At 42.6% G+C, this 26,941-nt stretch overlaps 1 protein-coding gene across 3 annotated transcripts in view; it reads left to right on the top strand.

Annotated features, from left to right (window-relative positions):
- The first annotated feature begins 14,439 nt into the window (after window positions 1–14,439).
- The window catches only part of RASGEF1B (RasGEF domain family member 1B), a 547,852-nt gene continuing 535,350 nt past the window's right edge, over window positions 14,440–26,941 (top strand). The window contains exon 1 of one of the 3 annotated variants that reach the window (XM_025426339.3): window positions 14,440–14,583. In XM_025426339.3, the coding sequence (XP_025282124.1) occupies window positions 14,515–14,583 (69 nt within the window). In that variant the 5' untranslated portion in view covers window positions 14,440–14,514. The remainder of the gene's footprint in view (window positions 14,584–26,941) is intronic. The other 2 variants (XM_025426340.3, XM_049104995.1) reach the window with 2 other exon arrangements.

Raw genomic sequence — 26,941 nt, 5'->3', positions numbered from 1 at the left:
GTAAGACTTTCAGTGCTAAAACGAGGACATTCGTGGATGAGGTGGGTGGGTTGTTGACTCTATGTGTATGAGGGACATTTTACCTGCATGTGATGAGGACATTCTCTAGCCATAGGCCCCTCCTCATCTTCATACATGGTGGAAGTTAACACTACAGAAACATATCACAAACAATGGGTGGGAATTGATGGGTATGTGTCCAGCTTTCTTGCCTCTCAGTGGAAACATTCTAAGGCATGTTTCCTGCGATCACCCAGAGAGTCCCCTCTGGGAATGACCCTGAATTGTCTACTGCATTCATTGGTGACCCTCTTATTGACTTGCCTTGCTACCTTGTCTTCAGCCCTCACCAAGCTTCTTGGATTACTTCCCAAATAAAATTTTTATACCTAGTCCTTGCCTCAGGATCTGTTTTTGGATGAGCTCAAACTGGGACATCACCCTAGGCTCAATAGTCTTATGTGAGAAAGTCCAAAATCCTTCACATGGTCCCAAACATCTGCACCCTGTCTTTGCCTGTAGCTTCATCCCTGCTGCCATCTCTCTTGCTTACTAGGATACAACCATACTAGCCATTATTCAGAATCTAATCTGTTTCAAATTCCTTCCTCATATAGGCCATTTGCACTTGCTCCTCCTGCCTGAATGCTCCTATGTTGTATCCATTCTTTAGGTCCCCAATCAAATGTCACTTTATCATGAAAGTTTCCCTGGCCATCCGGACTATGAATGTTTTCCCTAACTCTCCTGCATGTTTCCGTCATGGTACTTATTACAAATAAAATGGGTTAATTATTTATTTGGAGGATGATTATTTGTTTATATGTGGGTCTTACAAAGACTTGAGCACACTAGTATCATAATGTGGATGTAAGATAAGTTTTATGGGAGGGTCACAGCAGAAGTGTCAGTGTCATATCTGTGTCCCTGTCCCCTGGCCAGCTAGCTGAGATGTGTGCTGGGTGAGGCACAGCTGGACCAATAGTGGTAAGTGCTCTGGGAGAAGGGCCCTGCTGTATACCACTGTACATATTTATAAGGTAACTGGGAGGAGATAGTGGACATCTAGTCAACATGGGATAGTGGAAGCTTCTTGGACAGAGAGATGGCCTAATTTGTACCACAGCTTAGCTAGAACCATCAGCCCAATTTTTAAGTGGAAAGCCCTATTATTAAAAAGAAAAAAAAAAGTTGAGTCCATACTTTTAATATAAGCATATATATTGATAAATTTATACACATATCACTGTCAAGCTCAATGTCAAATAGTAGAGAAGCTGAATTTTTTGAGATAAGCATAAACAAAAATAAAAATAAAATGAACTAATATAGAGGTACACATTTAAAAATAGAAGTTGTAAAATTTCTTTGCACACCTTAGAGATCATTTGTGTGGGTTCTGAGGTGCACGTACCTCTCAGCAGAGAGTACTGCTTGCTCTAGAGCAGTGCTTTCCTGAGCAAAGGAGTCCCCAGCTCAGATTCAGTAGGTCTGGGAGGGGCCTGGAACCCTGCATTTCTAACCAGCTCCCAGATGATGTCAATGGAATTGGTTTGTGAACCATACTTTGAGTAATCTGGCACTAAAGCATCTTGTGATCCAAATGCTCACAAGCCACTGAGCTTTATCTTTTATTTTTATTTATTTATCTATTTTTAGAGAGGGAGAGGGAGAGAGAGGATGGGGAAGGTAGAGGGAGAGGGAGAAAGAGAATCCTAAGCAGGTTCCATGCCCAACATGGAGCTTGAACGGGGGCTCGATCTCATGACCCTGAGATCATGACCTGAATCGAAATCAAGAGTTGACACTTAATTGACTCAGCACCCAGGCACCCTGAGCTTTAGATGCTCAGGTTAAAAGAGGAATACAACATATTCTATTATTTTGGAATGATTTCCTCATCTCATGCTTTGCTATTTCCAGGCAGAATCAGTGAAACGTGTGTGACCTTCACCACATTGTTGAATGATTGCCCATCAAACGATATAAAGAGTAAAGGACTACTGGGCAAGGTAAAAGTTTGCTGACTTCATTTCGCCTGGCCTTTAAAATCTAATTATCTGTTCTTATTCCTGCAAAGAGATGGCAAAAACATATCAAGCCCCATAAACGGGCTCTATGCTGGGTGCTTTCCACGTGCCATTTCATTTCATATCTGCCTCTAATGGCAGAAACCAGTCTGAATACAAAGACATCCACTGTGTGTGCATGTATGCATGTGAGAGACAGAGAAAGAGATGGGGAGAGAGAGAGAGAAAGAGGGGGCGGTGGATAGGTAGTCAGACCCAGCCTTCGGACCCTCCCTGGCGGATCTGTTGTGAGGGTTGGGGCAGACCAGTCAGGCTCCCCGTGCTCAGGGATGCAGTGAGGATTTCCCAGTTTGTGACACAATCTGAGTCATCTGTAGGCATTAGTGTGCTGATTGTCTTGCCCCCTAGGCATGAGCTGTGTTGTATTAGGAGGGCAAGAGGTTTTCAATAGATTTATTTTTTATTTTTTTATTTTTTATTTTTTTCAATAGATTTAATATTCCTTGTACGAGCTTCAACCGTCTGCCCGCCAGCTTTCAGTGTGAGCATAATATATGTTTCCAGAATCAAACACAAAGCCTGGTCTTTCCCCCCCTCTTTTCAGAGGTTTTTAGTTTGGATCATTTGTGTTTTCCTTATCTTTTGGAGTAGGTTACGAGGCGGCACCCTCTACAGTTATATTTTCTTTTGTTTTCTGATGCCTCTGTTTTAATAAATGGCTTCCCCTTTCCTGATCGCCATGTACCCTCTACAGACCTGGATCCTTGAAATTAATAAGGACCTATGAACTCTTGTGATGCACCCATGAGGTGGCTGGGGTTAAACTGCAGCCACTCCCAGTGTGTGCCGATTAGACCTTGGACACTTGCAAATTCTTCCCTAGCTAAATCTGCGTGCTTTTTTCTTGAGGGGTGAAACTTGAAACTTCTTCCTCCCTCAAGGGAAATCTTGTGACTGCTGCTGGGCCGGTCCTAGTAGCTGTAGCTCCTTATAGGACTGAAGTTATGTTGGGTGTCTTTGACCGGGAACCATGTGTCTTTTAAGGTAATTGGCATATGGGAATCTTAAACCCTAAAGTAGATGAAAATAAGTTAAGCCAGTCAAACCGAGCTCTTAACTTAAAATCTTGCTTAAGGTGGAGAAATTTAGTAGATTTGGAAAGCTCTTTAATTTATATGCAAGTTGGGTGGGAACCCACTGGGACTCTCCTAGCATTACTCAGCAAGCAAGTGTTGGGCAGGGGTGACTCACGGAAAGTGAACTTGGAACATTCTCTTGTGCAGGCTTGAGGGCATTGGGGTCAAAATTTTGTGGCTCTGCTCATTTTTTATTTAGTCAGAAAAATTTGCATGTTTTTAGAGGAGGCAGTATATATTTAAAAACTGCTTCCTCTTTAAACTCATTTCATATTCAGTTTTCCCTACGGGGGAGCTGAAAGAGCCTAATCCCTTGCTGCTCTTCTAGTCTAATGATGGGATGGATGTAGGGGAAGGTTGGGCTCTGGAGGACTGCCTGGATGCCTGGCTGGGCTCCATCTCTTTCTAGCTATGTGACCTTGGGAAGATAATAAACATCTCTGTGCTGTATTTTCCTTATTTATAAAGTAGGGATTATGATTGTGTTCCTCGGAAGAGTTGATAAAATGATCAAATATAAAAATATACTATATGCAAAGTTACTAGCTAATTGGAAAAACAAAAACAAAAAAAAAAAAATATACTATATGCAAAGAGCGTAGCATAGTGCCTCTCACATAGTACCACGTTGGCCATTGTTATTGTCATTAGCCCAGACACAAAGGATAGAGAAAAATGGATGGTGGATTCGGCATCATGACTTGTGTTCCTTGGCTGTGGAAGATGTCTGGAACACATCTCTGCCCGGTTTAAGTATGTGGCTGCTATAGATCTGGTCTGACTTTAAGTCATTTTTGAATTGGTTGTGGGACTGATGGAGCCTGAGGGGTGACCTTGTCCAGAACTCTTTAATCTTGCTGAGTGTCTAATGCAGAGCAAACCTGGGTCTGTGTGGATAGTTAGAGCTGAAGCAGCCTATCCATCCCCTTGTCCCAGCTGTCTTTCATCTGGGCCACACAGGTAGGATGGGTAAATGCCAAAATAGCATTTACCTCAAGCCCCTTTGGGTGAATCCTTTGAATCTTTAGCTTTCTGGCTGATCCCATGGAGGATTCCTTCCCATGGAGGATCCAGGCTGTCACATGTTTGGTTCTATCCCTGTAGCTCTGCTTTTTAGTGCTGGCTCCTTTTCTCTGCTCCATTATTTGTAGCCACTTTTGCTTCCTGGGTGGTGCTATGGTCCTGGCCCTGGTGTTCCTCTGCCTAGTGTAAGCTACAGTCCTACTTAAACTGCTACCCATTGATGTACTTGGCACCCAGAGCTCCATATTGATACCCGCTTTTTTCTGAGGTGAACTTTGGTTTTCTACCCTTGAGTGGAATGGTTCCTAAGGGTATGGTGTAGCCTTAATGCCACTGTGAGTTTTGTCATTGTTATGTATTATCAGTCCTCTCATTGTCATTGGTGTTGACCGAGGCATTCCCACTGTCACTGGCACCATGAGGAGCCAGACCCTTTCCCATAAGCACAGTGACTCTTATATTAAGCCTCAAACTGGGGGGGACGTATAGCTTTCTCTCTTAGTTTCTTGTCTCACCTATAATATTGCAACTTTCCCATTTATTGATTCAATTTCTCCAGGCTGTACCTCTCTTGAGAGTCTTAATAAAAGTTCCCTGCTGGGCTGTGCTGGAAGCTGATTGATATCACACTGAATGACTTAACCCCTTAGACAGACTAACTTCCATTGGTGTTGAGCATCGGCCAATTATATTGACCTAAAGCTTTAATCTTTCCCATGTTAGAATATATCTCCCTCCTATCCCGGACAGCTGGAGCAGGGCTGGGAGGGTCAGAGTATTTCTTAGCCCATTAGAGAGCCTCTGGCCATCAGCTTCAATTATCCTTCAAAGAGGGATCCCTGGGTGGTGCAGCGGTTTAGCGCCTGCCTTTGGCCCAGGGTGTGATCCTGGAGACCCGGGATCGAGTCCCACATCGGGCTCCCAGTGCATGGAGCCTGCTCCCCCCCTCTGTGACTATCATAAAAAAAAAAAAAATTATCCTTCAAAGACTCTTTCAGAGAGTCCCATTATACAACTTTTCAAATAAATAAACCTGAGCAGCTGTGTTAGGACCAAAATCCCAAATTCCTGTATCAAGAGAGTAAGCTTGGCTGTGATGTGGGAATGATACCTCAAGGGAATGATGCTGGGCTCTTTTCCCTCCCTGCCTCCATCACAACATTTCTCTCTCTTTCTTTTTGTCCTCTTTTGTTTTATACCTAGCTCAAAGAATAGGGCTATTTTTCAGGCAAAATCTCTTCCCTAGCGTGATTTAGAGAAGATGTGGAATCTCACACATGGGCACTGAGGAAATGACTCCGTGGAACTGTGGGCTCTCAGGACACTTAGAATCTGGGCCCTGCTCTACCAATACACTAGCTTTGTAAACTGGGGAAAAAGCCTTAACTTCTCTGTGCTTCTGATTCTGTAAAGTGGAGTGAGGGGAGGGGGATGTGGTGGATTGGACTAAATTCTTAGAAACACTCTCTCTTAGATGGAAGTGGGCTTCTAGCAACTGGTGATGGACAAGGCCTAGAATGTATCCAGCTTTCCTTCCCCTTCTTCTTGGTAAGCAGAATGGGGGCCCAGACAGAAGCCACATGCTTGCTTGTTGTACCAAGAAAAGTGAGGCAAATATGAAGTTTAAATCAATAGCAGTACTTGAACACAGAGGATGGGACTATTTTCCTCCAAACTGTTTTGATTGCTGCCAGTAGCTGCTATTTGGTATGAAATCCATTCAGATCATCAAAAGCCAAGGAGCATACAGTGCATGAAAAGATGTTGTAATTGGCACCATTGTAACTCTGTACGGTGTGTGGTCTTAGTGGGAGGAGGGAGGATTGTAGGAAAACTTGTAATCTAATTTTCTTTGTTGCAAAATAGAATGTTACCATTGTATTCCTGTGGAATTATAATTATAACATCTCAGACAAATAGAGAGCGCCTTTCTCAGGAGGTGCTTAAAGAGCTCAACAGACATTCATTCAGCCTTGTAAACACAGTGAAACCTGGCTTACTTGCATTTCTCTCGACTGAAAATTCCTATTAGCCAGCATCTCCCCTCATCCTTCCTACTGGGATAAATGATTTTTATGCTGGTGAGCCTGACACCCTGAGAGACACTGAAGTGCCTTCTGCATCATCAAAGAATTATGAAACCTTCAGTAGAGTTTCAGTGTTAATTACAATTTATGACAGCCTAATTTTTTGAAAAGTGGTAATTCATGTGTTGCATCGATGATAATTAGAATAGTTGATTAAGCAGACTGCTCTATTTTTTGACTATTCCGAAGCACAATGTTTACAGTAACTGCAATACCAGATCTCTCTGAGAACCATGAAGGAAGCGGGGTAAATTTAAGTAGTATTCCTTCTTTTATTGTTATTATTTTTTATTGAGGTGTAGCTGACATGCAACATTATATTGGTTTCAGATGTAACAACATAATGATTTGATATTTGTCTATACTGCAAAATGATCCCCACAGTAGGTCTAGTTAACATCTGTCACCACACTAGGTTCAGAATTTTTTTCCTTGTGATGAGAACTTTTAAGATTTACTCTTGTAGCAACTTTCAATTATTCAGTACAGTATTATCAACCATAGTTGCCATACTGTACATTACATTCTCATGACTTATTTCCTTTATAGCTGGAAGTTTGTATATTTTGACTCCCTTCATAATTTTTTAAAAAGATATTTATTTATTTATTCATGAGACACACACACACACACACACACACACACACACACACACACAGGCAGTGACACAGGCAGTGACACAGGCAAAGGGAGAAGGAACCTCCATGCAGGGAGCCCGATGTGGGACTCGATCCCAGGCCTCCAGGATCACACCCCAGGCCGAAGGTGGCGCTAAACCGCTGGGCCACAGGGGCTGCCCCCCTTCATCATTTTTTAAAAAAGATTTTATTTATTTATTTGGAGGGGGAGAGGCCATGGGAAAGGGGGAGAATCCCAAACAGACTCCATACCCTGAGTGCAGAGCCTGACACAGGGCTGGATCTCACAACCCTGAGATCGCAACCTGATCTGAAATCAAGAGTCAGTTGCTCAACTGACTGAGCCACCCAGGCTCCCACCCTTCACCATTTTGCCAACTACTCCCCCCATGGCCTCTGGCAACCACCAATGTGTTGTGTGTACCTATGAGCTTCAGTTTTACGGTTGGTTTGTTTGTTTTCTTTAAGATTCCACATGTATGTGGATCACACAGTATTTGTCTTCCTCTGTCTTATTTCACTTAGCATAATGACCTCAAGGTCCATCCATGTTGTCACAAATGGCAAAATTTCATTCTTTTTATGGCTGAATAATATTCTTCTCTGTGTGTGTGTGTGTGTGTGTGTGTGTATCACATTTTCTTTATCTATTCATTCGTCAATGCAAAAAGTAGTATTCTTTATGGGTTGGCAGGCATACATTATTACTTACCCTGGGCAAATGACTATTTCCAGAGCTTTATTCTTCAACTTCTACATTAGTTTTTTTCTTCTTTAAAAAAAACAAGGTTTTATTTGTTTATTTATTTAGAGCACAAGTGGGGGGAGAGGCAGAAGGAGAGGGAGAGAAAATCCCAAGCAGACTCTGCACTGAGTGTGGGGCCTGGTGCAGGACTCAATCCCACCACCTTGAGCATGATCTGAGCAGAAATCCAGAGTCCAGTGCTTAATCAACTGAGCCATCCAGGTGCCCCTCAACTTCGACATTAGTTTCTAAACTAAATGAGAAGAGGAAATAGGTAAGCTGTAAAAACTGGTAATATGTGCTGCTTATGACATTGCCATTCTCAGGGTCATGGCTATTAATGATAACCGGAGTGTTAGCTCTTACAATAAAGGTGAGTGTCTTTAAAATTGAATTTTGGATGATATTTAGTAAAGCCTCTTCACAAACAGATTTCTTACGGTGTAGTATATTTAGCTGTGTTAATCGGTCTATTGCGAATGTTTTATTAAAGGGATAAGATCTTTTTTTCCTTCAAAGATTTTATTTATTTATTCATGAGTGACACAAAGAGAGAGGGGCAGAGGGAGAAACAGGCTCCACGCAGGGAGCCCGATGTGGGACTCGATCCCGGGGCTCCTGAAGACAGATGCCCAACCACTGAGCCACCTAGGTGTCCCTAAAGGGATAAAATCTTAAATCAGTTAAGATTAACTCAACATTTTTTTAAATGTCCAAGTTCTTCATGATGAGATTTTAAAAAGTATTAGAATGGTTGTTGTGCTCAGGTTCACTGCAAAGAATAGAAAATTCAGGAATGTATAAAGAAGAAAGAAAATAAAAGTCATCTATTATTCTGTCACCCTGAAAGAACTATTATTGCCTTTTGGTATATCTCTTCTTGTTTTCTTCTGACATATGCATGGAAACATTTTACAAAGTTAGCATATACGACACAAATTGTATGCTGTCCCCCACAAACACTATATAAAGGACATTTTCTAGGTCAGTGAATATTCTTTAAAATATACTTTATGCTGACTGTATTTATGAACCATAGTATATCAAACCAATCTCCCATTGTTAGATGTTAGAAGATTTAGAAATTTTGGCTTTATGATGTTGCAACAAGTATCTTTGCTCATTTATTTGTCCATCCATCTATTCATTCAATCAATTGTTATTGAGTATAGGGTGCCAGGCTATGGGCCAGGATTGAGGATGTATCATTAATTGTGACTCTTCTAATAGTGAACATTTATTACTAACTATTGGCTGGGTACTTATTTAGTATATTAATTATTGTATCTGGAATTTTTGCTGTAAACCTTTTTGCTGTAGACATCTTTGCTGTTAGCATGTTCACGGAAAACATTTTTTTTTTGCCATATAACTAATTGGCCAGAAGGCAATTTTGCCGTAAAAGATAAAAAAATAACTGACTGACAGTTTGATTTGATTTCTCCATTGACACAGTACTATAATTTTTATATTATATAAACTTTAGCCTTCATAACGGTCTATACGGTGTGCAGGGTTTTGAACCCACATTTACCATAGAATTTTGGAGCGTCTGTCAGCAGACATGTGACAGTATGCCAAGAACAAACAAACACTGTAATACAAGGCTCAATTACAATGTGCATCCTAGTATTTAGAAAGTAATATGTCTCTCAATGAAGGAAGAAATTTTAGCAAATAAGGAAAGAATGTGATGCTGAATGAGAAGATGAATTAACAAGCAAAAAAAAAAAAATGTGTAATACTATGAATGAAATACTTTGAAGAAAGTGCTTAGGTATAATCCACAAAGTAAAATCAATTATTTGCACAGTGTCTCCATGAATCTATACTATACATTTTGAATGTATTCAAATATTTTGTATTTTGCAATGAAGTCTTTTTAATTTTGTTATTCTTTTTCATGTTTCCTTATTTCTTTTTAGTGAATACCCCCTTTTTTATTTTTAATGATTTTTATCTTTTATGGCAGTATTGCCTTATGGGTACTGGATTATGCAGCAAAAATGCTTGTGGTAAAGATTCTTATGGTGACACTACGTAGAACCATTAATTATATGAAGGTATGTTAATATCAGCATTCTAATAAGTTAGTATAATAGTAGTAACTAAATTCTTATGAGGTAGGTGTTATCATCCTTACTTTCCAGATAAGGAAATGGAGGGTTACAGAATCAAAGTGGCTTGCCCATAATCAGAACCTGGTACTTGTCAGAGCCAGAGTTCAACCTCTGGCAGGTCAACTCCAGTCCTGCTCTTTTAGCCATGATAACCTATGTCAGTAAAAAAGACCCTTACCTCTATAGATATGAAACAATTTTAAATGCAATACTCTTTGAGTGATTCCCTATGTTTTAGGATAAATTCTAGAAATAGAAATACTGAGTCAAAGTGTATGAATAACTTTTAGTGAACAAGGTCCTAAAAGGGGGGTGGGGGAGCAGAGATGATAGTAATTTATTTACTTGCTTTTTTTTCTTTTTTTTCCCCCTGGGTGTCTGCCATTGTGCTACTAGCTAGGTAGCTAGGGAGACAGCAGAAAATAGGTGTGGTAGTGATTCAGGCCTGAGTAGGCCCTGGAGAAAATCTGGACAATGCTCTTGTTATCAAGATGGGGTCAGTGGGACTGCTCTTCAGAAATATTTATTTCCTCTTGAGACTGCAAGATGCAACATGGCAGAGGGGAGGGAGGTGGCATGCAGAGGAAGAGTTCATCAAAGGAATGAATCTAGACCCACAGTGAAATTTATAGCACTTTAAGATGAATATCTTCACAACAAAATGCCTCTGCTCACTAAAAATCATCAGTTCAGTGAAAGACTTTTAAAATTTAGTATAGCTTCCCTTGCACCTAGACCATAAAGAACTCACGTTCAGCAACTGACTATATCTGTAAATATTCCTTCTGCCACTAATTATTGCCACACTCTTCCTCAAGCCCTCCATCCCCAGATGAATAGTCCCTGTCCTTTGCCAGCTTTCTATGATGTACTATCACGTAATAGCAAAAGCACAGACTTGATTGGCGGCTGTGCTAGGCTTGATTCCTGTCTCTGCTATTAACTGGTCATGTGGTATTGGACAGGCTGTCTTTTTTAATTCAAGTATAGTTGACACACAATGCTACATTAGTTTCTTGTGTACAACACAGTGATTTGACATGTCTATATGTTATGCTGTGCCTAACAAGTGAGCTGCCATCTGTCACCATGTTACACTATTTTAATACCATTGACTATACTCTCTATGCTGTGCCTTTTATTCCCATGACTTTTTAAAAAAAAAGATTTATTTATTTATTCATGAAAGACAGAGAGAGAGAGAGAGAGAGAGGTGGAGACATAGGCAGAGGAAGAAGCAGGCTCCCCACAGGAAGCCTGATGTGGGACTCGATCCCGGGTTCTGGGATCATGACCTGGGCGGAAGGCAAGCTCCCAACTGTTGAGCCACCCAGGCATCCCTATTCCCATGACTTATTCATTCCAAAACTGGAAGCCTTTACCTCCCACTCCCTTTTACTCATTTTGTCATCCTCTTTGTTGTTGACTTATTTGTGCTTTTTGTTCACTCATTTTTTTTTAGATTGCACATATAAGTGAAATAATATGATATTTGTTTTTCTCTGTCTGACTCATTTTACTTAGTGTAATACCCTCTAGGGTCTGTCCATGTTGTCCCAAATGGCAAGGTCTTATCCTTTTTTATGGCTGGGTAATATTCTACTGTGTGTTTCACATTATCTATTCAGCTATTAATGGACACTTGATTGCTTCTGTATCTTGGCTATTGTAAATAATCCTGCAATAAATGTAGGGGTGCATATATTTTTTTGAATTGGTGTTTTATTTTCTTTGGGTAAATACCCAATACTTGGTCATATGGTATTTTTATTTTTTTAAGGAACCTATATACTGTTTTCCATAGAAGCTGCACCAATTTACATTACCACTAGCAGTGCACACGGGTTTCTTTTTCTCCACATCTTCACCAACATGGACAAACTTTTTGATTCTTGGTGTAATCCCTTAAAATAATACAGAGTTGTAATGACAATCAAATGTAGTGCTATGGTCAGAAAAAAAAAATAACAGCTAACCTTTATTGAGTTCTTACTGTAAGTATAATGAAATAAAACATTATTCTAAGGGTTTAAAATGCAAACATTTACTTATTCTTCAAAATAATCTGTGGTAAGTTGAATTCTAGATAGCTTTCATGACCTTCACTTCTGCTGTTATTTCTGTGATCATGTTAGTTGATGCAGCGAAAGGGACTTTGAAGGTGTGATTACATGACTGCTCAGTTGACCTGAAGACAGGAAGATTATATAGGTGGGCCTGGATATTATAATCATATAATCATATGAGCCCCTTTAAAGCAAAAAGTCTTCTCTGGCCATTGGCAAAAGAAGTTAGAGAGATTCAAAGTGTGAGAAGGGCTCAACTCAATTGCTGCTTTAAAGATGGAAGAGGTCACGTGAAAAGCCTGGGTATTCTCCAGGAGCAGAGGACGGGCTGGGCTGACAACCAACCAGGAAGCAAGGACCTCAGACCTACAGCTGCCAGGAACTGGGTTTGGAAGTGGATTCTTCTCAGGGTGTCCAGATAAGAGCCTAGCTGGCTGTGTATGGATTTTAGCCTTATGAGATCCTACACACACAACCCAGTTGAGCCTACCCACAGAACTATGACATAATAACTGGGTATTGGTTTAAGACGCTAAGTTGTGACAGCAATGGGAAACAAATACAAACCACATGCAGTAGCTACCTTTATTATTTGCCTGACTTGCAATGCCCAAACCAAAGCACAGAGAAGTCACTCGTTCGAAGACTCACAGCTATTAAATATCATAAATGAGATTTAGTAGTCTATCAGCAGAGCCCATCCTCTAGCCCAGTGACACAGTGCCTAAAACATTTGGAGGTACTCAGTGCATATTAGTTTCCCTTCTCTTTTCTTTTTAGTGTAGTGCATGGGCATCGAGCTGCCACATTCTTGATTTCACTGATGGGGATTAGTTAGTGCTATGCTAGTGGGTTCTGGATAAAGATAGAGTACTTGAAGTGTTCATTTTACTTATAGGAGTAGGCCTTTTTAGATTGTAACGAAATTGAATATTTCATACGGCAAAATGAAAAAAGATAAAACCAGAGATTCCATAAAAAATTTGTTTTTGATCATCTCTTTATTGTGAAAAATATTTTTTAAGATTTATTTATTTATTTATGACAGACACAGAGAGAGAGACACACACACAGGAGGAGGGAGAAGCAGGCTCCATGCCAGGAGCCCAATGTGGGACTCGATCCCGGGACTCCAGGATCGCGCCCTGGGCCAAAGGCAGGCGCCAAACCTCTGAGCCACCCAGGGATCCCCTATTGTGAAAAATATTTGACTGAAAAAGTTGGAGAAGCACTGAGCTGATAAATTCCAGCTTATTTAGTATAACACCTTTCCTTCCCATCTTTATTTCCTGAATTCACAGTGACTCTGCCGTGCCAACTAGAATTCTGGAATGTAAATCAGGAAATCTAGACCGAGCTATGCATCACCATCCATCCGGCTATCCGTCTTCTTCTATTCATTCAGTCGAGCAAGATTTACAGGGTGCTTCTATAATGCCTGGAGTGTCTCTAATACCACGGCTCTCGTGAGGTAATACAAACTTTTCCAGCTCTGTTTCCTTGCATAATAAAATTAGGTGATTTGACAAACTTTCTTGAGGGTCTCTGTCTCTGGCCTGTCTAATGCTTTTACAGGTCTTGTATGCTCTGACTTCTGGATTTGACAAGGTAGGGCAATGTTTCTCCAGATTGATGCTGGGCACCACCCGCATCGGGATCTCCTGGGGTGCCTAATAAAAAAAGCGGATGCTGGGGTTGTCCCAAACCGTCTGAATCAGAAACACTGGGAGTTGGGGCCCAGGGCTTCTGATTTTAAACAAGGTCTTGGGATCCCTGGGTGGCCGAGCGGTTTGGCGCCTGCCTTTGGCCCAGGGCGCGATCCTGGAGACCCGGGATCGAATCCCACGTCGGGCTCCCGGTGCATGGAGCCTGCTTCTCCCTCTGCCTGTGTCTCTGCCTCTTTCTCTCTCTCTCTCTGTGACTATCATAAATAAATAAAAATTAAAAACAACAACAACAAAAAACAAGGTCTGCAGCAGGTTATTCTTAGGTACGCCAAAGTTCCAAAGTTTGAGATGTACATAGGTCTTGTGTCCTAAAAGCATCTTCCTTTTTAACAAGACAGGCCTTATAGGTTTGGAAAGAGAAACGGGGCCACAGCTGTGTGTGTCTGTCTCCTGGCTTGACCATCCTTCGGGAGGGCCGTGACTGTGACTACGGAGCTCACCTGGCCCAGCCCCTGTGCCTACGCAGTGCGCCCTTCCCCTTCTGGGGCGCACCTGTGCCTGCTCCCTTCAACGACGGGGGTGGATGTGAGGAGAGGAGCGGGAGTCCCTCCTCCCAGGCTCTGGAGCCTTTTCCTTCCCGGGAGGGCGGGCTGGCGGCAGCCCTGGTTCCGGTCTCGGTTCGCGCCCGGGAGGGGGAAGCGGGGTACTGGGGGCGCCCCCGGCCCGCCTCCCCCGCGCTGTCGGGCCCGGCGGAGTCGCGGGCGTGGCCTTGGCCGCGCGCGGCTCGGGGCTGCGGGGCCGTTGGCCCTCCCGCACCCCCTCGCGGGGCCCTTCCCCGGCCGCGGTCGTGGTGACAGTCGGCGGGACCCCCGGCGCGCTCGCCCCGCCCCCGGCCCCCCGCCCCCGCCCCGCCCCGGGGCCCCGCCTCGCCCGCCCGAGGGCTGAGCGCGAGCCGGGCGGCCGCTCGGGCGCTGCGGGAGGGCCCCGCCTCCGCGCTGGTCTATGGCAAAGTTTCTGGCCGAGCTGCTGGGCTGCGCGCTGCCGAGCAAGGGCGCCTCTGCGGTGTTGGAGGTAGGTGGAGGGCGTGTCCCCGCGGCCGCGAGCCCCGAGCGCCGCCCTGGGGTCCCCGGTGAGCGCGAGGGTGCGCGGGCTCACCTGCCCGCCTGGCGCCTCCGTCCGGCCCGCGCGGGGCGAGGGGGGCGGGGAGCAGACCCCAAGCCCGGGACCTCGGCGAGCCCGGTGTTGCCTTCCGTAGTTGACAGGTCGACAGGCGAGCACGTTTTTTTTTTTTTTTTTTTTTTTGTCAATCTGGACTGACTTTTGCGAGTTGCTCTTTACCTGAAATGCCAGGAATGTCTGAGGATGAGCAGTATCCTCTCACCCTTCTCTGCTGCTGCATTTCCCACCCTCGCCCCCTTTTAATCTTGGGGTGCTGGTGGGGGGGAAGTTAACAGTAAAGATCTTTAGGTCAGAAGGCTTCTTCCCTCCCCCCGACCTCCAGCACACTGCAAACTCCGCGAAGTTAACTCATTTCTTGGGTGGGTGAGGTACGCTGGGGAGGAGAAGGGTTAACGTGGGATTTGCCAAATCAGGTGAACACATGGCAGCTCTGAAGGCAGGGACATCTAATTGCTCACACCTGCCCGAGGTGGCAGTGGTGCTGCTGTAAGCATCTCTGCAGGGCATCACTTCTGGGAAGGCTGGCTGGCTTGTCCTGCGGAGGGGAACCGTGGAAACCCATACTGGCTGCTCAGGAGGGAGCTCCACACTGTGCACAGGCACCCCCTTCCCCTTAGGCCTACAGCGGGAACAGTATGTCCTTTGTCTCTATCTACCCAGCAGAGCAGAGGCCACAGCTGTGACGGCCAGGTTAACCAGCGCTGTGTGCTCGGCGGGCGCTCCTTGCGGAGTCCCAGGGCCTGACGACCCTTCCTGCCAGCCTCAGGGCTACTGGAGGAGCCACCTCAGCCCTCTCTGCAGTTTCCGGACCGGCCAGGGAAAGCAGAATTTGGGGTCTTCTCTCATGGGTGTGAGAGCTGGTCCTTCAGCAAGGCAGATCTTCAGGCTGCACACTCACATGCTTCCCTGGCTGCAGTGAATCTCTTCTCCCCTTTGGCACTGTCGGTGTTCGTACCCTCTGAGGTCCTGTGGTCACATTGCTTTGATTTTAGAGCTCCAGTTGCCCAACGCGGAACGTCTGTTGTGTGACAAATCGGTTTTTAAGCAGGGAGATCTCAATAGTAAGTGATCAAGAGCAGCTGGGAAAACAGGAGCAGACTGGGAGAAACCAGACTGAAATGCCTGCCTGGGTGCTTGGTGGCCTGAAATCTAAAAAAAAAAAAATCATGAAAAGTCTGAAAAAGTAAAGTTTTCCAGGTCTGCAGCTAAAATCAGCTGTCTCCTTTGGCATGTTACATCTCTGCCCACCTCCTTCTCTGTGATGTAAATGTTTGGTAGCACTTGGGGGTCATTTCAGAGAGGTGAGATGCTCCTTTAAAATTGCTTTTCTCTCTGACTTTGTCTTCATTGTATTTGGATTTTCATTTTAACTAACTTATTTTTTAAAAGATTTTATTTTTAAGTAATCCCTATACCCAACATGAGGTTCAAACTCATACCCAGAAGATCAAGAGTCGCATGTTCCACCAACGGAGCCAACCAGCCAGGCTCCCCTGGATTTTTTTTTTTTTTAAGATTTTAATTTATTTATTCATGAGAGACACAGAAGGAAAGAGGCAGAGACATAGGCGGAGGGAGAAGCAGGCTCCAAGCAGGGAGCCCGACGTGGGACTCCATACCTAGAGTCCGGGATCATACCCTGGGCTGAAGGCAGACTCTTAACCGCTGAGCCACCCAGGCGTCCCCTCCCCTGGATTTTTGTTTTTAAGTTGTCGACCCACAGCAATTTTGTTGTATGTACTGTCTTTTGGTTGTATATTCCGGTCTGTTTGGTCTTCCAGCCAATGGATGCCCCACCTTGATTTCTTAGAATTATTGGCTCTCAATCATTGCTTGGAGGGCAGCTTAAAAAGTAGTCAGAGACTTACTTAGACAATTAAGAAAATGAGTAGCTGTTTTGTCTTTGAAGAGCTTCTGGGAAAGGCAATTCCCTCAGTCCTCGATAACTCCATATATCTTGCTTTGTGTTCTTTTCTACCCAAATGGGGGCGGGAGCTACGATAATCTCTGCTTTCTCCTTTCTACAGATGATTGATTTATTGTTGACTTGAATCACCCCATCAGGTATCGCTTTTAATCAGTGTTGCTGGAAGAGTTAAGAGATCATGCCATCCCTACCTATAGGGGAAAATCTGCCCAAAGAGATGAATAACTGAGTCAGGAATGTGTTTTGAGGTTGCTTTCTTCTCAGGCAACACATTCTTATTCATAAATGAGCTCTCTATATTTGGGAGGGAAAGAAATGTGTAAGAAAGATATTCTTAAACCTTTCTAAATATTCATTTCCTAAAAGTGAAAGTGATAGGACATGAGAAATTTTAGGCAGCCTTTCATTTCCACCAAATGCTCTAATTCTAACTTTGGAGGCTACCTTTAGTTGCAGGGAGATCAAGAGAAGAGATGGATGTTTTCATAATGAATGGCCTTTAGTCTCATTTTGGTTAGGAGGAGGCCAACAATGTGGTTTCTTCCTATACCGGCCAGTTTGGTTTGCAAACAGATTTCTGCCTGCAAGAGTACTGAATCCCGACAGGACCCCTTGTGTGTTTGCTGTTGTGTGACAAGGGAGAACGGGTGACAGGTTATGGAGAACAAAGGGGCAGAAAGTCACTGGTGTTGGAAAACAGGTCCAGTGTGTACCTTGCTGTGTCATCTTCAGAGGCTAAGGACAGATGGTGTGCATTTGAAACACAGTGTCTTCATGATCATTTTGCTAATCTCCCCTTTACGTTGTCTTAGTATTTAAGTTTATGAACTAAGTCTTTGAGAGACAATTTTAAAATTTCAAGAAAAAATAAGAGGGTAATAAGTTTATCTCAGTCACGGTGGTGCCGGGAGCACTGGGCTAGATTTTTGAAATAATGTTTGTGCCTCACCAAGGCAGAGCTTCTGCGGAAAGAGTGGGCTTTCTGTATGTTCTGATGGCTATAGAGGTAGGACATTCTAAGAGTACAGTGGTGGTTTCAGACCTAGCAGGTCCTACTTACATGTGTCCCATATGCTTAGGTGAATGGATGTCTGGCCCTGATGTCCATTCCTGACCCTGTCAGCTTTGCCATATTATGAACCTGTCTCCCATCTCAGCCTCAGTGTCGCTTTGTATTGTGCCTTCCTGATAGTCAGTGATGGGGTCTGGTTTCAGAGCAGAAAAAAGCGGAGAATTATACAGTCAGAGGTGACTACTTTTTCTCCTACTGGATCCCCTTCCCTCAGTCTGCAAACCTGCATTTTTAATGCTGCCATCCTTTGTTATCTAACCTGGAGGGGCACCTTTCAGGGGCCACATCCATTGAGCAGAACACATCTGGCCTTACAATAACTGTCATGATTGTCTACTCTGATAGGCATTGTTTTAAGGGCAGGGCATCTACAATCTCAGCTATGTTCCCGATAGGTTCATGATATAGGTATCAACAACCATGCTTTACAGACGAGAGAATCGAGGTTTACAGAGGTTAAGTAGTTTGGTTAAGGTCACTCTAGCGACATGTGTTAGAGTGAGGATCTCAAAGTTCATCTCCCTTCTTCAATTATGGTTACTTGGTATGTGGTGTTTTGTTTTTTGTTTTCTATCTCAGCTTTATTCCTAGCTATACTCTTTCTCTTTGGAAATAGGAAAGGTAAACACCTGCATTCTTTCGTTCTTTCCCCTTCATGGTGTTACTGTTGGGATGGTGTGAGCACCTTACTCCTGGAAATGTTCAATCAAAGGCTGATTGAACTCAGAGGAATTGTGAAGGGAAAGATTCAAGTTCAATCACCATGAACCTTGACGGATAGCTTCCACTTAGGAAGCATTTCCTGCGTGTTGTCCTGTTTTATTCCCCAATGACATTATGAGGTTAAGTTGTATTGTCATCTCTGTTTTGGAAGTGAGGGAGCCAGGGCTCAGGGTCATTACCGGAATTGTGCAAGGTTACTCCCTACTATGGATCGGATCTGAGAGGATTTACTTCCGATTCCATAGTGCTTGGCCAGCCAGCTGTGCTGACTTAGCTGATCTTTTCCTCGCCTCTGATTGCTGCCTCCTCCACTCGATCTTTTGGACCATTGCCCAAGTAATTTTCCTTAATAGCCCAACTCAACTCAGTGTCCATTTATATACCCCCAATTCTTTGGTGCTTTGCCTTTGCATGCAGATGCAGCAGGGAAAGCAGTTCCCCTTGACAGTGTGCTCACTACCTGAATTTCTTGTCCGGTCTTTCCTTCCTCTGACTATCCTCCTAGTACTCCGGCAACTTTGGTCTACGCCATTTCTCCATCATGTCCTCTTGCTGCTGAGCTGTTGCTCTGCCTGGAGTGTTCCGCCCCCCACTCCCGCCCCCAATTCATCTATTAAAGTTTCCTCTTTCTTCGAGGTTCAGCTCAGATCCCGCCTCTAGCCTCAGCCCCCTTGGACACAGCCAGGCCTCTACTGCAGGCCTACTGAATACTATCGGTGTGTTTCTATATGAGACCTAGGGCAACTTTCTCTTGTAACTTCTCTGTGCTTCAGTTTTCTGTCTTCAGTGGGGACGATAGCAGTGCGGAATGCAGAGTGGCTAGGGGTAAATGAGTTAATGCCTGGAAAGTGCTTAGAGTGGTGCCCAGAGCATGGTCATTGCTGAGGTCCTTGACTGCATTGTCTCTGACCTCTTCAGGCTCAAGAACTAAGTATTTTTTCTTTCTACAGCCCCCAGTAGAGTACTGTACACATCATTTTGCATCACATAAGCAACTGATGGATCAAACAGATCTTCCAACTCTGCAGGTTTATGATTTTCTTTGCTCTTAAACTATTTGTTGTTTTTCTGAAGTTTCGATTTAACCAGCAGTTATTTATTTGTGTGTTTTTATTTGCTAATCTGGCAACCCCATCTTACCTTTCTCCTCCTCCCCTCAGAACCCAGGCCCTAAAGTCCAATCCTACTCAACTGTAGAAGCTTGTCCCTATCTTTCCCTCATAACGGCCTCTATCTGACGGAGACCCTGTCCCGAGCCAAGGAAACTACCTATAGGGAATTGCAGTTGGGCAACCATCTGTCCCCATCACCTCACTAGTATGGAAATGCTGAAGTGAGCAAGTTTTCTTCTGCAAGTGTCAGATCTGAGAGTAAGAGAGGTGTTATCACTGGCATCCTATTTATTCATTCTTCGTGTATTTGCCAGTTCACGCAATCATTCATTCAGCTTAACAATAACTCACAACCCTGGGACCAACTGCAATCATTCATTCATTTAACAAATGTTATTAAACCCTGGCTTTGTGTTAGGCACCCCATGGAAGCTTTGCTAAAAGACATTCAAACTATTTTAACTGTGACCCACAGTAAGAAATATATTTTACATTGCAATCCTGAATGCACACAGCTATTTATACCTATAACATTGAAATTAAGTTTCAAGAATAATACTTTTATTTATGACCGGGGAAGTACTTTGATCTTTGCAGTTCTGTTCTTTCCATTCCATTTCTTCCATTCTATTAAGAATTAAACAGGGGAAGACCCACTGAATTGATTTCATGAGTTGTGACTCATGATTTGAAAAGCACTGCTATATAGGATGGTAAGATTCAATTTTTACAGAACAATTTGTACTACCTCATTATCCCAGTACTGTGCTTAAGCATTATGACACTGTACATTAGGAAATTTTTGTGGTCTACCATGGGAAGCCAATCACCATGAATAACATTATGTTTTGGGAGAAAATATTTTCAGGATTTCAAACAACTAACTTACCAAATAACCTTTGATAAATATTCTGCCTCTAAATTGGGTAGAAGGTTTGGCATGTTACCTGAGCACATTTTATGATATGCCTTTTATTTAGAACACTACAGTTGGATCTCAATTTCTCTTGCTTTGCATCTACTAACAACAAATGTGCTCCATGGGCTGAATGACTCCCCAGGCTACATTTGTGGATCTTTCCAGTTTTATATTTTAATCGACCCCAACCCTTCTCTCTTGAAAGAATTTACACTTTCAAGCATTTTCCCCCTCTCTATCTGTGTGGTAAAGATCTTGATTTTGTCCATTACAATGAGCCCTTTTATTTAGATGAATCTTACATGCTGTCATCCACTTGGTCATTCTGATGGCCTTTAAGCATCTAAAGAATGAGCCAAGTTGTCAGGCTGTTTTGAAAGCAAATAATTTGGATGGACAAGGCTGTAGCTTCAGTGATTGGATGTTGGTGCCTGATCAGAAGGGAGAAGTTTACTTTGAGAATAATAGTTCCTTTTGCCACAGCTGGGCTTTCTCTGAGGGTCATTTGAATTTTAAGCTAATGGATACTGAGTTTGTCTTGTAAATTCAGAATTCAGTTTGTTTGAGAGCCAATTGGATTGCTCTATCACATCTGAGCCGTTGTATATACGCACAGGCAACTCTACTTACCTTTTGTGTTAGCTGCTTTTAAACTCTGCTTGTGGTCCTAAATGCATGCATTTCATTTATAGGAATATTTGGTCCCATTATGATTACATCTGTCTAATGGCTTCTTGCTGAGAAGTCATTACATGATTTTTCCTTTTTTTGTATTTTGATAAGTAAAGGCTGGTGTTTCAAATCTGTCAAATGGCCAGTGCTGGCTGCATGTCACAAGGAGCAGGAAAAGAGCGTCACTCTTTGATTTATTTCCTTTTGCTTAGTTCTTTTCAATTTGTAATAGTATTCTTGTACATTATGAATTTCTTTTCTTCACAAGTCTTTGATAAATAGGTCTAGTAGTGACATTTATGTTTAAAAAGCTTTACCTACTTGGAGTTACCTATAGGAGTGGCCCATAAATAAAATGACAACTTTTATTTATCTGAATTTCATGATGAGTAAGGACTGTGTTTTCTACCCTCAAAGAATCTTATTTAAAGATTTTTATTTATTTATTCATGAGAGACCCAGAGAGAGAAAGAGAGAGAGAGAGACAGAGACACAGGCAGAGGGAGAAGCAGGCTCCACGTGAGGAGACTGATGTGGGACTCAATCAGGGATCCCGGTTCACGCCCTGAGCTGAAGGCAGACACTCAACCGCTGAGCCACCCAGGTGTCCCTCTACCCTCAAAGAATCTTAAATGTATCCTAGGTCTATTCTATTTCCCTTTCAAACACATTTTCAAAATGAGGAGGACTCATCGTCCTCCTTTCTACCCATCTGGAACCCCCCCTTTCTCCTTTCCAACTCCATCATCAGCCACCTTTTTAACCTAGAGTAGCACTTTGGTGCCATTTTTGCATTCTTTCTTTTCTTTTTTCTTAACGAACAGTCTGTTAGTGACTCCTGCAGATTCTTTCTTGGACTTATACTTCTCTTTTTATTGCTACTAGTTTTTGTCCACTGATCTGACAAACATTTACTGAGTATGTACCATGACCAAGGAGCAGGGTCTGTAGGGGATTTGACAATAAGTAATAATTGGTTTGCTTCTTTCAAGTCACCCTCTTCTCCCCTTTCCTGAATATGCTGCTAGTGTACTACAATGCCTTTTCATTGTCACTTTCCCACACAAGAGTCTGTCTACATGACTTTCTGTTTCCAAAGGCTCAAGTCTATAAAAAATGCTTAGGTTATTTTAAAGATTTTCTCTTATATGTCTTACTCTGTCTTGTTTACTTTACTTCCTGCCATTAATTTTCTTCAGGGATCTTTTACAGGTCAAATGCAAGTGCTTGCCCCTGCGCCTTTGTTTTTTGCTACTTGCTTATCCTATCTTCATTCTTTCCTTTCTTCCTAACTAAACCCTACCTAATTTTCAAGGCCATAGTAAAGATCCAGCCATTCATGAAGGCTTCTCCAATTACAGGAAAGAGGCTAAGAATACACAGGCAGGAGAATCAGATATTTGACTTCCAATCCTGGCTCCTTCAATTCTTTGCTACATGACCTTAAATAAAATACTTCTTTGTATCCTGCTTTTATTTTCTATAAAATAGGAATAATAATAGTAGCTATCTCATTGAGTTGTTATGAAGATTAAATTACATAATTCAAACAAAATACTAAGCATAGTGCTTGGCATGTAGTAATTGACAAATAATTTAATAGTGATGATGATGATGATGATGATGATAATGATTATATACTTTCACCTTGATCCCAGTACCCTGGGGTGTCCCTCTCCTCCGACTATCTTAGGACATTCCTTTCACTTTTCTGAATTCTCTACAATGCTGAGCACAACATAGGTGCTCAATCAGTGCTCATTAATTTTGAAAACATGCCATATGCTGTTTTAGCAAAATCTGGGAACCAAATTATTTCTGAATATATTTAATTGTATTTTATGGAAATGTGACAGCCACTGTCCTTTAGTGACTTGCCCCTTAATCTGTAGGATGTGTATTGATGCTAACTTGGATTAAAGTTGTACAAATGTTGATAATCTTACATACAATTCTGGCAAATGCAGTACTTGAAAAATGTGCTGATTATAAATGCCATTTAAATGAAATTCAACCATAGATTGCAATATAATTAAACACAGAGTATTTTTTATTTTTCAATTGGTTTGCAAACATGTATCCTCAAAATAAGTCAAGTGAAGCAAATTCATGCTATAAGTTAAGATTTTATTCATCAGACTTTTATGTTGCGTACTGCTGGTGTAGAATTCTGGCTGGAAGTCAGGTTAGATTATTCCAAAATTAATTTACTCCAAAGAATACTTACCCAGCGGGCTTTCTTATCCTATTTCTAGTGGGAAAGAGGGAGTAATGATGCCCTGCTTCTCTGGAAACTCCGTTGGATGGCCTGAAAGCTTGGAAATTTACTTTCAAGGAGATTATTTGAACTTGGCTGGAAGTCAAGTGAGGGAGCCTAGAGAGGCCCATGGGGCTGAAAGCTAGAGGGTAACAGGATTATGTATTGCAAAGAACCAACACCAGGAGTCTTAAGATCTGGTTTCTGGGATGGGCTCATTACCTCATGGGCTGAATGCTATTGGGGGTAAATCTCCTTACCTCTCTGAGTGTCCATTTTTATAGCTCTAAAATGAAAGTAGCAATATTCGATTTGCTTTACTTACAGAAATGATGTGAGGCTCCAGAATGGTAATAAATGTGAAAGCCCTTTATAAAATGTCAAGCATTATACAAATGTGAATTGTTATTACTGACACTGTAATGGAGAGCACAGAAACAAGGTGTATACTTGGCATCCCAGGCATGCAAGGATCTATTGGTGAATGGACTGTCAAGGATGGTGGGGATGGTTAGGAATAGAAATGCATCCGTTTAAATGGTAGAGAAGGAAATATGAAGCAGTCATAATTTACAACTAGAGCTTTAACCCCTGGGCAGTAAACTCTGGAATCTTCTTATACCTAGAAATTTACTTAATAAGGTACTTAATAAAGATGACACTTAAATGAGTTTATGAGTGAAATTCTATCAACATTGGTGGGGAAGGTGGGGCAGATATCAGTCGCAGGAGGCAAATTGCAAGGAGGAATTACTAGGCTATGAAGAGGGTCTGAGAGGCTAGGATTGTAGTTTGCAGAAACATATGGTGGCTGTTGTTTGTACTCTCTCCCCTTGCCCTCTCCCCTGAGTCTACTACCCTGGGTCAGAAGAAATAGCAGGATCCATAGCAGGATCATCATCTATTGTTTCAGAGAGTAGAACTCAGAGAAGGGAACCCCTTCAAAGCAAGGGGAGCACTGTTGACCTGAGCAGAGCAGAGCAATACTGGATAGTCTCCTGCAGGAGCAGTTCAGGCTCATGGGCAATCTGGAGTCAACAAGCTCTATGGTTGTCTGGACTGGTTCCAGAGCTCACATGATGTCATTTCACCTGGAGGACACCTACCAGTACCAAAGAAGGAGGGATCCTTGGAAGAGAATCTGATGTTCTCAGGGTGGAGGTGGGTTTATGTGGCCAGCAAAATTTGGGTATGTGATGATTTCCTTTGTAATCACATTTAGATACAGAATATTGGGCCATATCCTCCTTCTTAATCAATGTCCTTCTTTCCTATGCCATTCTTTTTTTTTTTTTTTTAAAGATTTTATTTATTTTTTCATGAGAGACACAGAAAGAGAGGCAAAGACATAGGTGGAGGGAGAAGCAGCCTCCCTGTAGGGAGCCTGCTGTGGGACTCGACCCCAGAACTCCGGGATCATGACCTAGGTGTCCCTTTCCTATTCCATTCTTGAATCAGTGTAGGCCTTTTGTGAAATCTAATGTCCCAGGCCTTTTTTTTTTTTTTTTTTTAGTCCAACAATCTATTCTTGATGTTCATTTTAGCCAAATTTCATATATGTTAAAATTTATTGTATGTCTGTTAGGAGAAAGAAGGGTGGTGTGGGAAAGCTCAGAAGCACATCCAGAGCTACACACAGTTCTTTACTTCTGGAATGGCCATGATGATTAAAACATATGATCAGTGGTTAAAATGAATCCAAAAATCTCATTGATTTTATTGGCTAACTATGCTCTAAAACCTCGACTGTGCCGTGTATGTATGTGAGACCAAGTGCATGGGACACTTTCCAGGGGTTCACAAATCAAACTTCCTTTTCTGTTTTTTTAAAAAAGATTTTATTTATTTATTCATGAAAGACACAGAGAGGGAAAGGCAGAGACGTAGGCAGAGGGAGAAGCAGGCTCCAGGCAGGGAGCCTGATGTGAGACTCAATCCTAAGACCACAGATCATGCCCTGAGCCAGGGGCAGGTGCTCAACCGCTGAGCCACTCAGGCATCCCCAAACTTCCTTTTCTTTTGAAAAGTTTCTCTGGAGGGTTTTATGCTGAGTGAAGTAAGTCAATTGGAGAAGGACAAACAGTGTATGTTCTCATTCATTTGGGGAATATAAATAATAGTGAAAGGGAATAGAGGGGAAGGGAGAGGAAATGGGTAGGAAATATCAGAAAGGGAGACAGAACATAAAGACTCCTAACTCTGGGAAACGAACTAGGGGTGGTGGAAGGGGAGGAGGGCGGGGGGGGGGGTGGGGGTGAGTGGGGGACGGGCACTGAGGGGGACACTTGACGGGATGAGCACTGGGTATTATTCTGTATGTTGGTAAATTGAACACCAATAAAAAATTATTTTATTAAAAAAAAAAAAAGAAAAGTTTCTCTTTTGCTTCCTTCCTCTCTTCCAGCTTAGGAAGGTCCTTTCTAAGAATCTCTGACATAGCTGTGTGTGATTTTCATTTTTTCCATCTCACTCTGCAAATAGAAACTGATTTCATTTTTTTCTCATGTATAAAGAAATTGTGCATCTGATTTCACAGGCCAGAAAGAAATGATTGGAAAGCATCCAGCCAGGCCCTGGGGAACCCCCTAAAATTATCCTCTACCTTATGGACTGTCCAGATTGTTTGTATGTGTGGCTAGGGAAGACGGGGGCAGGGAAGTGGGATTTGGGAAATAAAATTTTCTCATGCCCAGATGCTGTGAGTGAGTCAGATGGCTGGGTGAGTACTCTAATGCCTCCTGTGATTTTTAGGAGTTCATTTGCTTAGTGCCAGGTTTAGATGTCCAAGCAGCTGGGCGGACCCTCTGGGGTTCCTAGTTAATTCGGCTACCCCTATGCACGTTGTACGGACTTCCCTTATGTGTGAATACTTCCTAGATAAATAAAGGGGTTTCTGTAGGGTTGCATCTTTGTTTCAGAATTGCTGTGGGTTAGAGTGACTAAGAAATATACTCTCACTTAGCAGAGTTGACGGGTAATAGACAATAGTAACAGTTCTTTTGAATTTACCAAAACACCTTACATACATAATTTTATTAGAAATGGAAAAACAGTAGGGGATTATTTTACTCTATTTACAGATGGAGAAACTTGGGAACAGGGAATTAAGCAATACTAGCTTTGGAAAACAGCTTGGGTCTAAAATTGTCTAACCAACCTTGCACATAATAAAAATAATTTATCACCTTTTCTATGTATGACTTTCTTCTTCTTTTTTTTTTTTTTTAAAGATTATTTATTTATTTTGACAGAGAGAGGGAGAGGCAGAGACACAGGCAGAGGGAGAAGCAGGCTTCATGCACGGAACCTGACGTGGGACTTGATCCCGGGTTTCCAGGATGAACCACCCGGGCTGCCCCTGACTTTCTTCTTCATAGAATTAAGAAGATAGCACTATAAAAATACCATCAGTTGAGGGGCATCTGAGGGGCTCAGTCAGTTAAGCATCTGCCTTTGGCTCAGGTCATGATCTCCGGGTTCTGGGATCCAGGTCCACAATGGGTTCCCTGCTCAGTGGGGAGTCTACTTCTCCCTCTCCTTCTGCACCCCCTCCTCATTTTTTCTCTCT

Source organism: Canis lupus, chromosome 32 (assembly GCF_003254725.2).
Source record: "Canis lupus dingo isolate Sandy chromosome 32, ASM325472v2, whole genome shotgun sequence".
Taxonomy (NCBI): Eukaryota; Metazoa; Chordata; class Mammalia; order Carnivora; family Canidae; genus Canis; species Canis lupus.
Note: the sequence above shows the minus strand (reverse complement) of the source record. Positions and strands in the feature narration are given on the sequence as shown.